The sequence below is a fragment of the Oncorhynchus nerka genome, linkage group LG6, assembly GCF_034236695.1.
Source record: "Oncorhynchus nerka isolate Pitt River linkage group LG6, Oner_Uvic_2.0, whole genome shotgun sequence".
Lineage (NCBI taxonomy): Eukaryota > Metazoa > Chordata > Actinopteri > Salmoniformes > Salmonidae > Oncorhynchus > Oncorhynchus nerka.
This window is the reverse complement of record NC_088401.1, coordinates 84,177,840-84,195,663: the sequence shown is the minus strand read 5'-3', so window position 1 is coordinate 84,195,663 and position 17,824 is coordinate 84,177,840. Positions and strand designations below refer to the sequence as shown.

The 17,824-nt window shown below is 40.9% G+C and overlaps 1 protein-coding gene across 6 annotated transcripts; it reads left to right on the top strand.

Moving 5' to 3' along the window:
• The first annotated feature begins 336 nt into the window (after positions 1-336).
• LOC115121095 (uncharacterized) lies at positions 337-17,450 on the top strand. 6 transcript variants are annotated; one of them, XM_029650120.2, is made up of 12 exons: positions 337-451; positions 2,932-3,103; positions 3,371-3,526; positions 10,187-10,323; positions 10,980-11,137; positions 11,298-11,486; positions 12,169-12,258; positions 12,673-12,762; positions 14,638-14,760; positions 14,885-15,016; positions 15,131-15,247; positions 16,570-17,450. In XM_029650120.2, exons 1-12 carry the CDS (start codon positions 352-354, stop codon positions 16,678-16,680), a joined length of 1,575 nt encoding a protein of 524 aa, XP_029505980.1. In that variant the 5' UTR covers positions 337-351; the 3' UTR covers positions 16,681-17,450. The 6 variants fall into 6 exon arrangements, with proteins under 6 accessions (XP_029505980.1, XP_064876051.1, XP_029505984.1 ...); XM_065019979.1 differs by having other exon boundaries at positions 2,929-3,103; XM_029650124.2 differs by lacking the exon at positions 337-451 and adding an exon at positions 622-640.
• The last annotated feature ends 374 nt before the right edge of the window (positions 17,451-17,824 follow it).

Here is a 17,824-nt window from a genome sequence, read left to right as displayed (position 1 = left end):
GCAGGCGTTAGCAACGCCTGGGCAGAGGAATGTGCCCACGTTTTCTCACTCTCTCTTAATGTTATTTTATCATAGCCATTTGAAACAACATTTAATGTTTTTTTTGGTAATAACACGTATTGTAATTATGCCCATTTGAAATGGATGTGCTTCTCATAACAGCTGGCCTCCCATTATGGAAAGAAAATGTGTAATTCCTCAATTCAAAATTTAAAAAATTAAAAATGTTGTCGTCTGATCATGTCATCTGCTGCGTGAGTTTCATCATCATCATCAATCTGAACCATGCACTACCTGGCTCGGTCTGGCCCTTTAAAGGACACGCTTTTGAAGAAAGCAGATGCATGAGGCATGCATTGCGCAATCCGAGTATGCATACATGCCACACATGAGCGACTCCATCCCAACGGTGTCAGCACATTTGGTACGAAAGGGACTCGTTTCAACCTCGGTAAGATAACGCACGTAGACACCCTGTGCACAGACCACCGGCTATACCTTTAATACGCCCTTATTTACATACATCTGACTCTTATTTTTATATTCCACATGGATGGATGACTCAATATCGTTTTTATCTCCTCCTCCTGAATAATTGACATCTCACCAGCTCGGTTCTTCAACAGGCATGGTCTGTAAGGTAAGGGAAATCCCGTGCCAACATAGACCCCCCCCCCCCCCCCCCTTCTTTTTCCCCAGATGATTATTCATGCGTAATTGTTCTCTCCCCTCATATTCGGAGCATCGGAATGGTCAGTTCTGTACCTGTCGATATGGAAAGCCAACTCCTACACGCACATATGTCACCCGTTATTTGAACACGAGCCGTCACAAAAGGTTTCCACTAGTCTGACAGTGATTACACTCAACATACCATCGGCGGATAGTTGGTGCTGTTAGAGTCACTGAACACTAAGACTAATAGTTATTCTTTTTTCTTTTTTTTCTTCTTCTTTAAAAAACAAACAATTAAACTGTTTTGAACTTCATCAAACATGGACATCAAAGGTAAGGATGATATGGTTTCCATCCTCTATCTATCGACTGTAACAGTGTGGGTTTATTAAAATGTGATGTACATTTTCTTGTCAGAAGTTAATAATTACAAGGCTTTTTTTTTGGCCCAACATGTGCTCAGAGTTTAGTCGGTTCATGTGAGTGATGAAAGCAATCCTTAACTGATGTAGATCAATCCTGGAATGGTTTACTGTAAATTACACTGTACCATTACAGTGGTTCCCAACTCCTGTCCTTGACAGTACACATCTTTGTTGTAGCCGCAGATAAACGAACCTAATTCAACTAATTGAGGGCCTGATGATTAGTTGAATCAGGTGTGCTTGTCCAAGGCTACAATGAAAATGTGAACTGTTGGGAGGTACTGGAAGACCGGAGTTGGGAACCACTATCACTACTAGATGATACATTGATAGCAGGCTAGTTAGCTACTAATAGCGGTAGCTGCTGCAGTTACACTATATATATAAATATATATACAAAAGTATGTGGACACCTCTTCAAATGAGTGGATTTGGCTATATTTGCATAGAGCCCTGACCTCAACCCCGTTGAACACCTTTGAGATGAATTGGAACGCCGACTGCGAGCCAGGACTAATCGCCCAACATCAGTGCCCGACCTCACTAATGCTCTTGTGGCTGAATGGAAGCAAGTCCCCACAGCAATGTTCCAACATTTACTGGAAAGCCTTCCCAGAAGAGGGAGGTTGTTATAACAGCAAAGGGGGCGACAAACTCTATATTAATTCCCATCATTTTGGAATGAGATGTTGGATGAGCAGGTGTCCACATACTTTTGGTCATGTATTGTATATTGCCTGGCTACCCAAACTTCTTGCTCCGGCCAAACTCTAAGCCGCGTCCACTGACGCGAAAGATAGAGCATCAGAATAATTGAATTTGAGTCGTCAGGCAGTTATATTATTGTTATTAATTACAAAACAGTGATTGATTTCTAGAATATGTTGTTCCAGCAATTCAGAGTTCTGGAGAGTTGTACCTCTTGTTATGGGGAGTTGTACTTCTTGTTGCTCTTTAGAGTTTTGGAGAGTTGTGCCTCTTGTTATGGGGAGTTGTACCTCTTGTTGCGCTTTAGAGTTTTGGAGAGTTGTACCTCTTGTTGTTGCTCTTTAGAGTTCTGGAGAGTTGTGCCTCTTGTTGCTCTTTAGAGTTTTGGAGAGTTGTGCCTCTTGTTATGGGGAGTTGTACCTCTTGTTGCGCTTTAGAGTTTTGGAGAGTTGTACCTCTTGTTGTTGCTCTTTAGAGTTCTGGAGAGTTGTGCCTCTTGTTGCTCTTTAGAGTTTTGGAGAGTTGTACCTCTTGTTATGGGGAGTTGTACCTCTTGTTGCTCTTTAGAGTTTTGGAGAGTTGTACCTCTTGTTATGGGGAGTTGTACCTCTTGTTGCTCTTTAGAGTTCTGGACATTTGTACCTCTTGTTTTTCTCATGCTGTAGTAACTCTACGGTATCAAACTCAGATCACCACACACTCTGGTCTATAATAGCTTTAAAATAGAATACATAGAATAGACTATAATAGCATAGACTATAATAGCATAGACTAGAATAGACTAGCATAGAATAGACTAGCATGGAATAGACTAGCATAGAATAGACTAGCATGGAATAGACTAACATAGAATAGACTAGCATAGAATAGACTAGCATAGAATAGACTAGCATAGAATAGACTAGCATAGAATAGACTAGCATGGAATAGACTAGCATGGAATAGACTAGCATAGAATAGACTAGCATAGAATAGAATGTCAATTCTTATCAACATAAAACACAGACTGGGCACATAAAACAAATGTACAAATACAGTATGTTGGTGTTTGTGTTGGTTTTGGTGTGTATTTGTCCAGCAGTTTGCTTTAGTTCTTGTCCTCCCTCTTCTTTCCACTGAGTAGAGAGGAGTACGATGACAGAGTTCTGGAAGGAGCACAGCCGCCAGGCCACGGTTGAGGAAATGATGTTGGACTCTCATGCCCAGGAGCTGACCCTGCACGAACTGCCTGAGATCCTCTCCCTGCTGCCCAGCCTTTCCGGCCAGAGGGTCCTGGAGCTGGGCGCCGGCATCGGGTCAGTGGGTCTATTGAACCATATCTATAAAACAACTGACCAGATAGACTTTTAATAACATCAAGCATGTACTGTGTCATGATCTCTGTAGAGCCATGAGGTTTAACTGACCATGTGACCTGACACGGAAAACTCCTGGCCCTGGGCTATGATGGGGACCTGTGTTTTTCCTGGTCAGGTGATGTGGACACTTGTTAGCAGTTTGACCCTCGCTGTCTGATGTGGAGGTGTTTGACCCTTTGTGTTTGTGTGTTTGGTCTCTTCCAGTAGGTACACCAGCCACCTGTTGACCCAGGCCAGTCACGTGACAGCGGTCGACTTCATGGAGAGCTTCGTGGAGAAGAACAGACAGGACAACAGTCACCATGGCAATGCCTCCTTCCTCCAGGCAGACGTCACCAAGCTGGACTTCCCCAAAAACAGGTCTGCTTTTGGATATAATGTTTATAATAATAATATAATATATTATAAAACAGGTTTGCGTAAGGTTGAAAAGCTACCGGTAATTTACCAAAGTTACCAGAATCTTCTGTAATTTGGGTAATTAAGAGGTAATCTATGGCAATCTATGGTAAATTTGGTAATTTATACTTGCAAAACTTGTAAAAAAAAAATATATATATGTATATATAGTATACATTTTTTATATCTGTGTCCATATTGTCCAGTAGTTTCTGATAGATAGACCATATGGTTCAAGAGAAAATAGCCAAACTCATTTTAAAAAGCATCTAATCAACAATGAACTCTTGCTACTATTTACTGCCACCAACATTGACAACAGACATGTTCACATTAGAAGAGCAAAGTCTGTACAAGATAATATAAAGTATATTTAATGCTGAAAGGTTTATATTATATTTAAGATTATGTTTTGTCATTCTATTGTTTATTTTAAAATCATCTTAAATATTTTCCATGTAGTGAGGTCACACAGAGGGCCAGAGATCATTACGGACACCGGTGGTAATCTGAAGTACCCAAAAAAGGACACTTGATTTTACCTTATATTCCATTGAAAGTGAACAAAATTCTGGGTAGTTTACTGGTAAACTTAGAAAGATAAGAAAAGTGCTCTGATTTGGGGTGTTTTGTTTGCATAAAGCTATTGACTTTACGACTTTAGATTGATAACATGTTCAAAGTCTATGACTAAGGTAAAAAAAAATGTTTAAACTGGTTTGACGAGATGTCTCACCTATACCTTAGCCTTCGGTTGGAACTGAATACACTAATATGAGGTGACACTGCTTGTGTCCCAAATGACACCCTATTCCCTATGTAGTGCACTACTTTTGACCAGGGACCATAGAGCTCCGGTCAAAAGTAGTGCACTATATGGAGACTATGGTGCCATTTGGGACGCATTATGCCTGAAGCCGATGGGTATAATGCATTACTACTTGTTCTAAGCTTTTGTGAGCCTTTATAACATCCTATTATCAGTCTTAATATGTTATTCTGATGTGTACCCCCCCCCCATCAGTTATGATGTTATTCTGATGTGTACCCCCCCCATCAGTTATGATGTTATTCTGATGTGTACCCCCCATCAGTTATGATGTTATTCTGATGTGTACCCCCCATCAGCTATGATGTTATTCCCCCCCATCAGTTATGATGTTATTCTGATGTGTACCCCCCCATCAGTTATGATGTTATTCTGATGTGTACCCCCCCCCATCAGTTATGATGTTATTCTGATGTGTACCCCCCCCCATCAGTTATGATGTTATTCTGATGTGTACCCCCATCAGTTATGATGTTATTCTGATGTGTACCCCCCATCAGTTATGATGTTATTCTGATGTGTACCCCCCATCAGTTATGATGTTATTCTGATGTGTACCCCCCATCAGTTATGGTGTTATTCTGATGTGTACCCCCCATCAGTTATGATGTTATTCTGATGTGTACCCCCCATCAGTTATGATTTTATTCTGATGTACCCCCCATCAGTTATGATTTTATTCTGATGTGTACCCCCATCAGTTATGATTTTATTCTGATGTGTACCCCCCATCAGTTATGATGTTATTCTGATGTGTACCCCCATCAGTTATGGTGTTATTCTGATGTGTACCCCCCATCAATTATGATATTATTCTGATGTGTACCCCCCATCAGTTTTGATGTTATTCTGATGTGTACCCCCCATCAGTTTTGATGTTATTCTGATGTGTACCCCCCATCAGTTATGATGTTATTCTGATGTGTACCCCCATCAGCTATGATGTTATTCTGATGTGTACCCCCCATCAGTTATGATGTTATTCTGATGTGTACCCCCATCAGTTATGATGTTATTCTGATGTGTACCCCCCCCATCAGTTATGATGTTATTCTGATGTGTACCCCCCCATCAGTTATGATGTTATTCTGATGTGTACCCCCATCAGTTATGATGTTATTCTGATGTGTACCCCCATCAGTTATGATGTTATTCTGATGTGTACCCCCATCAGTTATGATGTTATTCTGATGTGTACCCCCCATCAGTTATGATGTTATTCTGATGTGTACCCCCCATCAGTTATGATGTTATTCTGATGTGTACCCCCCATCAGTTATGATGTTATTCTGATGTGTACCCCCATCAGTTTTGATGTTATTCTGATGTGTACCCCCCGTCAGTTATGATGTTATTCTGATGTGTACCCCCCATCAGTTTTGATGTTATTCTGATGTGTACCCCTCCCCCATCAGTTATGATGTTATTCTGATGTGTACCCCCCATCAGTTATGATGTTATTCTGATGTGTACCCCCATCAGTTATGATGTTATTCTGATGTGTACCCCATCAGTTATGATTTTATTCTGATGTGTACCCCTCCATCAGTTATGATGTTATTCTGATGTACCCCCCATCAGTTATGATGTTATTCTGATGTGTACCCCCATCAGTTATGATGTTATTCTGATGTGTACCCCCATCAGTTATGATGTTATTCTGATGTGTGCCCCCCCATCAGTTATGATGTTATTCTGATGTGTACCCCCCATCAGTTATGATGTTATTCTGATGTGTATCCCCCATCAGTTATGATGTTATTCTGATGTGTACCCCCATCAGTTATGATGTTATTCTGATGTGTACCTCCCCATCAGTTATGATGTTATTCTGATGTGTACCCCCCATCAGTTATGATGTTATTCTGATGTGTACCCCCCCCCCATCAGTTATGATGTTATTCTGATGTGTACCCCCCCATCAGTTATGATGTTATTCTGATGTGTACCCCCATCAGTTATGATGTTATTCTGATGTGTACCCCCCATCAGTTATGATGTTATTCTGATGTGTACCCCCCCATCAGTTATGATGTTATTCTGATGTGTACCCCCATCAGTTATGATGTTATTCTGATGTGTACCTCCCCCATCAGTTATGATGTTATTCTGATGTGTACCCCCCCATCAGTTATGATGTTATTCTGATGTGTACCCCCATCAGTTATGATGTTATTCTGATGTGTACCCCCATCAGTTATGATGTTATTCTGATGTGTACCCCCATCAGTTATGATGTTATTCTGATGTGTACCCCCCCATCAGTTATGATGTTATTCTGATGTGTACCCCCCATCAGTTATGATGTTATTCTGATGTGTACCCCCATCAGTTATGATGTTATTCTGATGTGTACCCCCATCAGTTATGATGTTATTCTGATGTGTACCCCCATCAGTTATGATGTTATTCTGATGTGTACCCCCATCAGTTATGATGTTATTCTGATGTGTACCCCCATCAGTTATGATGTTATTCTGATGTGTACCCCCATCAGTTATGATGTTATTCTGATGTGTACCCCCATCAGTTATGATGTTATTCTGATGTGTACCCCCATCAGTTATGATGTTATTCTGATGTGTACCCCCATCAGTTATGATGTTATTCTGATGTGTACCCCATCAGTTATGATGTTATTCTGATGTGTACCCCCCATCAGTTATGATGTTATTCTGATGTGTACCCCCCCCATCAGTTATGATGTTATTCTGATGTGTACCCCCCCCATCAGTTATGATGTTATTCTGATGTGTACCCCATCAGTTATGATGTTATTCTGATGTGTACCCCATCAGTTATGATGTTATTCTGATGTGTACCCCCATCAGTTATGATGTTATTCTGATGTGTACCCCCCATCAGTTATGATGTTATTCTGATGTGTACCCCCCATCAGTTATGATGTTATTCTGATGTGTACCCCCCCATCAGTTATGATGTTATTCTGATGATGTACCCCCATCAGTTATGATGTTATTCTGATGTGTACCCCCCATCAGTTATGATGTTATTCTGATGTGTACCCCCCATCAGTTATGATGTTATTCTGATGTGTACCCCCATCAGTTATGATGTTATTCTGATGTGTACCCCCATCAGTTATGATGTTATTCTGATGTGTACCCCCCATCAGTTATGATGTTATTCTGATGTGTACCCCCATCAGTTATGATGTTATTCTGATGTGTACCCCCCATCAGTTATGATGTTATTCTGATGTGTACCCCCCCCCATCAGTTATGATGTTATTCTGATGTGTACCCCCCATCAGTTATGATGTTATTCTGATGTGTACCCCCATCAGTTTTGATGTTATTCTGATGTGTACCCCCCCCATCAGTTATGATGTTATTCTGATGTGTACCCCCCATCAGTTATGATGTTATTCTGATGTGTACCCCCTCCCCATCAGTTATGATGTTATTCTGATGTGTACCCCCCCATCAGTTATGATGTTATTCTGATGTGTACCCCCCATCAGTTATGATGTTATTCTGATGTGTACCCCCATCAGTTATGATGTTATTCTGATGTGTACCCCATCAGTTATGATGTTATTCTGATGTGTACCCCCCCATCAGTTATGATGTTATTCTGATGTGTACCCCCATCAGTTATGATGTTATTCTGATGTGTACCCCCATCAGTTATGATGTTATTCTGATGTGTACCCCCCATCAGTTATGATGTTATTCTGATGTGTACCCCCATCAGTTATGATGTTATTCTGATGTGTACCCCCCATCAGTTATGATGTTATTCTGATGTGTGCCCCCCCATCAGTTTGATGTTATTCTGATGTGTGCCCCCATCAGTTATGATGTTATTCTGATGTGTACCCCCCATCAGTTATGATGTTATTCTGATGTGTACCCCCCCATCAGTTATGATGTTATTCTGATGTGTACCCCCATCAGTTATGATGTTATTCTGATGTACCCCCCATCAGTTATGATGTTATTCTGATGTGTACCCCCCATCAGTTATGATGTTATTCTGATGTGTACCCCCCATCAGTTATGATGTTATTCTGATGTGTACCCCCCATCAGTTATGATGTTATTCTGATGTGTACCCCCCATCAGTTTTGATGTTATTCTGATGTGTACCCCCCATCAGTTTTGATGTTATTCTGATGTACCCCCCCCCCATCAGTTATGATGTTATTCTGATGTGTACCCCCCCTCCCCATCAGTTATGATGTTATTCTGATGTGTACCCCCCATCAGTTATGATGTTATTCTGATGTGTACCCCCCCATCAGTTATGATGTTATTCTGATGTGTACCCCCATCAGTTATGGTGTTATTCTGATGTGTACCCCCCCCATCAGTTATGATGTTATTCTGATGTGTACCCCCATCAGTTATGATGTTATTCTGATGTGTACCCCCCATCAGTTTTGATGTTATTCTGATGTGTGCCCCCCATCAGTTATGATGTTATTCTGATGTGTACCCCCCTCCCCATCAGTTATGATGTTATTCTGATGTGTACCCCCTCCCCATCAGTTATGATGTTATTCTGATGTGTCCCCTCCCCCCCCTCCCCATCAGTTATGATGTTATTCTGATGTGTACCCCCCATCAGTTATGATGTTATTCTGATGTGTACCCCCCCATCAGTTATGATGTTATTCTGATGTGTACCCCCCATCAGTTATGGTGTTATTCTGATGTGTACCCCCCATCAGTTATGATGTTATTCTGATGTGTACCCCCCATCAGTTATGATGTTATTCTGATGTGTACCCCCATCAGTTAAGATGTTATTCTGATGTGTACCCCCCCATCAGTTATGATGTTATTCTGATGTGTACCCCCATCAGTTTTGATGTTATTCTGATGTGTGCCCCCATCAGTTATGATGTTATTCTGATGTGTACCCCCATCAGTTATGATGTTATTCTGATGTGTACCCCCATCAGTTATGATGTTATTCTGATGTGTACCCCCCATCAGTTATGGTGTTATTCTGATGTGTACCCCCATCAGTTATGATGTTATTCTGATGTGTATCCCCCCATCAGTTATGATGTTATTCTGATGTGTACCCCCATCAGTTATGATGTTATTCTGATGTGTACCCCCCTCCCCATCAGTTATGATGTTATTCTGATGTGTACCCCCCATCAGTTATGATTTTATTCTGATGTGTACCCCCATCAGTTATGGTGTTATTCTGATGTGTACCCCCCCCATCAGTTATGATGTTATTCTGATGTGTACCCCCATCAGTTATGATGTTATTCTGATGTGTACCCCCATCAGTTTTGATGTTATTCTGATGTGTACCCCCATCAGTTATGATGTTATTCTGATGTGTACCCCCCATCAGTTATGATGTTATTCTGATGTGTACCCCCCATCAGTTATGATGTTATTCTGATGTGTACCCCCCATCAGTTTTGATGTTATTCTGATGTGTGCCCCCGATCAGTTATGATGTTATTCTGATGTGTACCCCCATCAGTTATGATGTTATTCTGATGTGTACCCCCATCAGTTTTGATGTTATTCTGATGTGTACCCCCCCATCAGTTATGATGTTATTCTGATGTGTGCCCCCCATCAGTTATGGTGTTATTCTGATGTGTACCCCCCATCAGTTATGATGTTATTCTGATGTGTATCCCCCCCATCAGTTATGATGTTATTCTGATGTGTACCCCCATCAGTTATGATGTTATTCTGATGTGTACCCCCCTCCCCATCAGTTATGATGTTATTCTGATGTGTACCCCCTCCCCATCAGTTATGATGTTATTCTGATGTGTACCCCCCCATCAGTTTTGACCTCATCTTCTCCAACTGGCTACTGATGTATCTGAGTGACGAGGAGTTGACGTCACTAACAGAGAGGATGCTGGGATGGCTCTGCCCCGGAGGATACCTGTTCTTCAGGGAATCCTGCAACTACCAATCAGGTACGAGCTCTAAAATCAGCTGAATATCTATTGTGAGTCACTCTTCCAGTCTAATGAATCCCTAAACCCTCTGTAGAACTGAGAGGTTTTGATAGGTGGAAGCAACATGGGGATATATCTACCCAGACACTCTTCTCATCCTGTCGTCTGTCCCATCATTTATTAGCTAACTTAACAGATCCCTGTTCAGTCCACCTTCACCTTCATGGGATACTTAAATTCACATCAGATCAGTCTACTTCCAGCTGTTGTGTAAGTAAGGGATAATCACTGAGAGGCTATGTGTTCTATGGTGAGTAATGAATAACGTGACCCTTCCACGGAGTCGTATTATTTTTCAGAGAACGCATAGAGCCCCGAGTTGATTATCCTTTTTTTAATACCTTGGCTATCATTTAACACACACTAGATATGTGTTCCTTTGCCCCTAGATAGGTGCTCAACGTCCACTGAAGTAGCTAGCTAGTTTACAGTTATTGCCGTGGTAACCAAACAAACAGACTTGCTAGTTTATCTCAGTAAACCATCAGTTCTAGCTTGCCATTATGAAAATGTTTTTTCTGTCTGTCTGTCTGTCTGTCTGTCTGTCTGTCTGTCTGTCTGTCTGTCTGTCTGTCTGTCTGTCTGTCTGTCTGTCTGTCTGTCTGTCTGTCCAGGTGACTGTAAGAGGACCTTTAACCCCACCCACTACAGATCGTCGGCCCACTACAGTCACTTGATGACAACAACACTGCGGGAGGAGTCAGAGGGGGCGGAGAAGCAGGTGTTTGGCTTTGACATCGTGCTCAATAAAACCGTGCAGACATACATCAAGGTCGGTTGCTTTATTGGTACTGATTGTGTTGTGTCTTAATATAATGTGTGTAAATAAACATTAATGCCACTGTCAGGCTATTTGTGTGGTGTGTGTGTGTGTGTGTGTGTGTGGCGCGTCTAAATCTCCCTATATCTTCCTGTCTCATTCCCCTCTTCAGATGAAGAACAACCAGAACCAGGTTTGTTGGCTGTTGGAGAAGGTTGGTCGGGACACCGCCTGTCAAGCGGGCTTCAGAACCTTCCAGCAGTTCCTGGACAACCAGCAGTACACACGCAAAGGCATCCTGCGATACGAGAAGATGTTTGGGGCAGGATACGTCAGCACTGGGGGACACAGCACTACCAAGGTAGGTTTGAGGTTTGGGAGTCCTGCACACACGCACACACACACACATGCACGCTCGTGCCCACATACAAACACACTCACACATGCACACACATACACACGCCGCCAACACAGGTTTGTGACATCAAGACCCAGAGCAGAAAGGTTGTTGTTTTCCTATGGACAGATGGACAGGTTGTGTAGTTACTGTTTGGACGAGGTTACACAGACTGCTGAAACATGAAAAGACAACACAGGAGAGGTTGTTTAGTTACTGTTTAGACTAGGTTACACAGACTGCTGAAACATAGTTACTGTTTACACAGGACTGCTGAGTTACTGTTGTTTAGTTACTGTTTAGACTAGGTTACACAGACTGCTGAAACATAGTTACTGTTTACACTAGGTTACACAGACTGCTGAAACATAGTTACTGTTTAGACTAGGTTCCACAGACTGCTGAAACATAGTTACTGTTTAGACTAGGTTACACAGACTGCTGAAACATAGTTACTGTTTACACTAGGTTACACAGACTGCTGAAACATAGTTACTGTTTAGAGGAGGTTACACAGACTGCCACGGTACTGTGCTCTTTTGGCCTTCTCTATATACAAATACAGAACGTGTGTGTAGTTATTATTTGAATGGGCTTGACACGTTCTGTTTTTTTTGGGGGGGGGTTTCACTTTGTGTTAAAAAAGGAGTTTGTTAACCTGCTGAACTTGAAGCCTGGGATGAAGGTGCTGGATGTGGGGTGTGGCATCGGTGGAGGAAACTTCTACATGGCAAAGGTCAGCCCCCAGTGACATTTAGTATATAGGAAGTTTATGATATATATTGTTGGAAATGGACCAGTCCACCATATGTACATTCACGTTACACACAGCAGGATGTGGTTAGGTCATACAGTGGGGAGAACAAGTATTTGATACACTGCTGATTTAGCAGGTTTTCCTACTTACAAAGCATGTAGAGGTCTGTAATTTAAAAAAAAATCATAGGTACACTTCAATCATACAAATTATACAATGTGATTTTCTGGATTTTTGTTTTAGATTCCGTCTCTCACAGTTCAAGTGTACCTATGATAAAAAATTACAGACCTCTACATGCTTTGTAAGTAGGAAAACCTGGAAAAATCGGCAGTGTATCAAATACTTGTTCTCCCCACTGTATATCCGAATGATGACGATGATGTTCTGCAGGCCTTCGGCGTGGAGGTGCTGGGCCTGGACCTGTCAGCCAACATGGTGGATATCGCCATAGAGAGGGCCATGGAGGAGAAGCTTCCATCGGTGGGTCTGATTGGTCGTCAGTTGAATGATGTCATGTCGTTGCTGTCATCTGGACTGGGATCTGTTTGATGGTGGAACAACAGTTGGTTCCTTCCTTGTTATTTATGTGTTTCCCTACAATGAAAAACATACCAGGTTATGGTTACTAGGTCTACAATGAGAAACATACTAGGTTATGGTTACTAGGTCTACAATGAGAAACATACTAGGTTATGGTTACTAGGTCTACAATGAGAAACATACTAGGTTATGGTTACTAGGTCTACAATGAGAAACATACTAGGTTATGGTTACTAGGTCTACAATGAGAAACATACTAGGTTATGGTTACTAGGTCTACAATGAGAAACATCCAAGGTTATGGTTACTAGGTCAACAATGAGAAACATACTAGGTTATGGTTACTAGGTCTACAATGAGAAACATACTAGGTTATGGTTACTAGGTCTACAATGAGAAACATACTAGGTTATGGTTACTAGGTCTACAATGAGAAACATACTAGGTTATGGTTACTAGGTCTACAATGAGAAACATACTAGGTTATGGTTACTAGGTCTACAATGAGAAACATACTAGGTTATGGTTACTAGGTCTACAATGAGAAACATACTAGGTTTTGGTTACTAGGTCTACAATGAGAAACATACTAGGTTATGGTTACTAGGTCAACAATGAGAAACATACTAGGTTATAGTTACTAGGTCTACAATGAGAAACATACTAGGTTATGGTTACTAGGTCTACAATGAGAAACATACTAGGTTATGGTTACTAGGTCAACAATGAGAAATATACTAGGTTATGGCTACTAGGTCTACAATGAGAAACATACTAGGTTATGGTTACTAGGTCAACAATGAGAAACATACTAGGTTATGGTTACTAAGTCTACAATGAGAAACATACTAGGTTATGGTTACTAGGTCTACAATGAGAAACATACTAGGTTATGGTTACTAGGTCTACAATGAGAAACATCCAATGTTATGGTTACTAGGTCAACAATGAGAAACATACTAGGTTATGGTTACTAGGTCAACAATGAGAAATATACTAGGTTATGGCTACTAGGTCTACAATGAGAAACATACTAGGTTATGGTTACTAGGTCTACAATGAGAAACATACTAGGTTATGGTTACTAGGTCAACAATGAGAAATATACTAGGTTATGGCTACTAGGTCTACAATGAGAAACATACTAGGTTATGGTTACTAGGTCTACAATGAGAAACATACTAGGTTATGGTTACTAAGTCTACAATGAGAAACATACTAGGTTATGGTTACTAGGTCTACAATGAGAAACATACTAGGTTATGGTTACTAGGTCTACAATGAGAAACATCCAATGTTATGGTTACTAGGTCAACAATGAGAAACATACTAGGTTATGGTTACTAGGTCTACAATGAGAAACATACTAGGTTTTGGTTACTAGGTCTACAATGAGAAACATACTAGGTTATGGTTACTAGGTCTACAATGAGAAACATACTAGGTTATGGTTACTAGGTCTACAATGAGAAACATACTAGGTTATGGTTACTAGGTCTACAATGAGAAACATACTAGGTTATGGTTATTAGGTCTACAATGAGAAACATACTAGGTTATGGTTACTAGGTCTACAATGAGAAACATACTAGGTTATGGTTACTAGGTCTACAATGAGAAACATACTAGGTTATGGTTACTAGGTCTACAAGGGAGTAAAGTTCAAGCGGCCTTTTTTATTTCTATGGTTCCATTGTTTTGAATATGTTCCACATGTCTTTTAATGCTAGATAGATCACGATCGTGTTAATTGAATTACAATTAAATGTAGTAGGAAGTGTTTTAGTGACAGGTATTACCTGCCATTTCCTGCAGGTCCATTTCGAGGTGGCCGACGCCACTAAGAGAGAGTTCCCAGAAGCATCGTTTGATGTGGTCTACAGTCGAGATACCATCCTGCACATCGACGACAAACTGGCAATGTTCAAACGCTTTCACGTGAGTGTCTGTATACACACACACTCACACACACAATCTCACACACCTTAACATCAATTCCAGACTATATTATATTTTTCTGGCTGTTTTTACCATCCAAAACGCTGTGTATCTTCATCTTCAGTCGTGGTTGAAGCCCGGTGGCCAGGTTCTGATCACTGACTACTGCTGTGGAGAGAAGCCCTGGACTCCTCAGTTCCAGGAGTATGTCAAACAGAGAGGTTACATTCTCTACACCCCACCAGAATACGGCAAGGTAGGCCCAATCATAAACCTGATAATATCACCCTGACCTCACTTTTACCACACTTGTTATAATATCTTAGATTTAGCCTATGTAGCACCGTGTACTGTGACTGTCTGTCTGCAGTTCCTCCAGCAGGCAGGTTTCTCTAATGTACGTGCTGAGGACAGGACAGCTCAGTTCATGCAGGTGATCCAGACAGAGCTGGAGAGAGCAGGGGCCATGGAAGACGAGTTCCTTAAGGTAGACCATGTACTGTCTTTCTGTCTCTGTCTCTCTCTGTATGTGTCTGTATCTCTCTCTCTCTCTCTCTCTCTCTCTGTCTCTGTCTCTCTGTCTCTCTGTCTCTCTGTCTCTCTCTCTCTCTCTCTCTCTCTCTCTCTCTCTGTCTCTGTCTCTGTCTCTCTCTGTCTCTCACACACACACACACAGTTGTAATAGTGGTGATCACCAGGGCCTAAAATGAACACCCGCCACCTGCCGAATGCAGGTAGATTTTAGCATTGGTGGGTACGATGTCTTCTTCACCAGCCACATTAATGAGTGGTCAGAGCTCCACTGTACACAAGCACTTCACTCGCATTTGTGTATAAAAATATGATCACATTTATAGCAAAATAAATTCTGCATTAGAAGTTTTCAAAGTATTTCTGCCGTGTTGTTTCTTAGCTGGTAAATGAATCGCACAAAGTCAAAGAAGTAGGAATCCTATAGGCTATCCCACCTGGTGCTGCAACACTACTTGGCTGGGGACTGTGTGCACATGAAGAGCTGAGTGAAAGATTTGTTTTTAGAAGTGCTGTGCTGTGTTATTGACTGTATGTTTGTTTTACTCCATGTGTAACTCTGTGTTGATTCTGTCACACTGCTTTGCTTTATCTTGGCCAGGTTGCAGTTGTAAATGAGAACTTGTTCTCAACTGGCCTACCTGGTTAAATAAAAATGTTTTAAAAAGCGCTGTGCACAGGCATAAAAGTTGATCACATTTTTTTCAAACTTTAAATCTACTGAAGTGAGACTTTGTCCTTGTGTTTCTTGACTATTTACATTGTTTGTTCACAAGCTAAGTTGTTTATCAGTGTTTCAACTGCTAGGGAAGAGAAGCCAACGCTTCTATTGGTCAGACTCAATCTCACAAGCACAAACATGACTCGAGTCGCGTTACAACAGTAACCTACCTTGGCGATCCAATTGTCAACTCGAGTCGAGTTACCACAGTAACCTCCCGCAGGTGAACATTTGTCTTATGATATTTTGGTTAAAAGACTGAATGAAATTAAACAATATACCACATTACTTCTTACTGGTAATACATGTATTGTTTTAAAAACATTACAAAATATGCTCATCCATTTTTTGGGGGGTGTTTTGTTGGTGTCATTTTAATTTAAAAAATACATGTTTTGACTGGTAAGAAACCTGAGTGACTGGTCGATTTTTTGATCTACCTGAAACAGTGTCTGGTGGATCAAGAAAAGTACATTTTATACCTTGGCGATCACAATATTGATCCTTTGTTGGACTGTTAAACCCATGTTATCCTTGTATCTTGGGTCTTTTCCCAGGAGTTCTCAGAGGAAGACTACCTGGCTATTGTCAACGGCTGGAGAGACAAACTAAAACGCTGCAGAACTGGAGACCAACGGTGGGGCCTATTTCACGCAACAAGGAACTGAGAGAGCGAGAGAGGAGACAAGATAGAAAAATAACCCATTCAGGAGGGAGAGTTCAGTGCCTGGGCCCAGCCGCACTGCTTTCACATCAACTAGAGGAGATTACCAGGCACCGGTACGACAAAATCTGAGATTACATACACTGAGGCAATTACAGATTGTGAAGTATTTTATTTTGAAGTGAGAAATTGTCATTATCCAAGGACCAGTCTAACTTTAGTTTTTATCTTTAATATCTATGGATTGAGAGGTGAAACGGATTCCTGTTTCTTACTTTACTTAATTTGTTATTTTATTTTTTATTTCACCTTTATTTAACCAGGTAGGCTAGTTAAGAACAAGTTCTGGTTTATAACTGTGACCTGGCCAAGATAAAGCACAGCAGTTCGACACATACAACAACACAGAGTTACACATGGAATAAACAAAACATACAGTCAATAATACAGTAGAAAAAAAGTATATATACAGTGTGTGCAAATGAGGTAAGATAAGGGAGGTAAAGGCAATACAATAGGCCATAGTGGCGAGGTAATTACGATATAACAATCAAACACTGGAGTGATAGATGTGCAGAAGATGAATATGCTTTACTTATTGTACTTTGTTTAAATACTTTACTTACTTTAAAAATATTTCACAAAAATGTAACTTGGTGTAAAGTTGACAATATTATTGTCTTGTTATCAACGGTGAATGTGCATCATTTCCCAGTCTGTACTATCAACATACCATAGTTTCATAGGTTTTTACAAATAAATGTCTGAAATCCTCCCGCTTGCTGTCTCTGCCTCATTGTTCTGCCTACATAGCAAAAATACCTCTGTATTTACTAGTATTTACCTAGGTCAACCACTAGGTGGTAGTAGAGGAGGTAGTCTAAGAATAAACTCTGATATTCAGTACATTTTAATTTTAATAGCAGGATTCTATTGTGTGTTCAAATGGGGCACACAGGGTAACCTAGGGGTTAGAGCGTTGGGCTAGGAACCGAAAGGTTGCGACACAGGCTGCAGAGACACAGGGAAATCAAGAAAGAGTTTCAACATCTTCATCAGCTTCTCATAAATGAAAAGGAGGCCAGGATAGACGCTCTGATAGAGGAAGAGAAGGAGAAGACTTGGATGGTAAAGGAGAAGACTAAGGA

What these genes read in the sequence shown, in the direction of transcription:
- LOC115121095 (XM_065019979.1), top strand. Translation starts at nt 352, where the DNA reads ATGCATTGCGCAATCCGAGTATGCATACATGCCACACATGAGCGACTC. An exon ending in CCGTGCAGACATACATCAAG is followed by an intron (nt 11,138 to 11,297) that starts GTCGGTTGCTTT and finishes TCCCCTCTTCAG; the next exon opens with ATGAAGAACAACCAGAACCA. An exon ending in TGGAGGAGAAGCTTCCATCG is followed by an intron (nt 12,763 to 14,637) that starts GTGGGTCTGATT and finishes CATTTCCTGCAG; the next exon opens with GTCCATTTCGAGGTGGCCGA.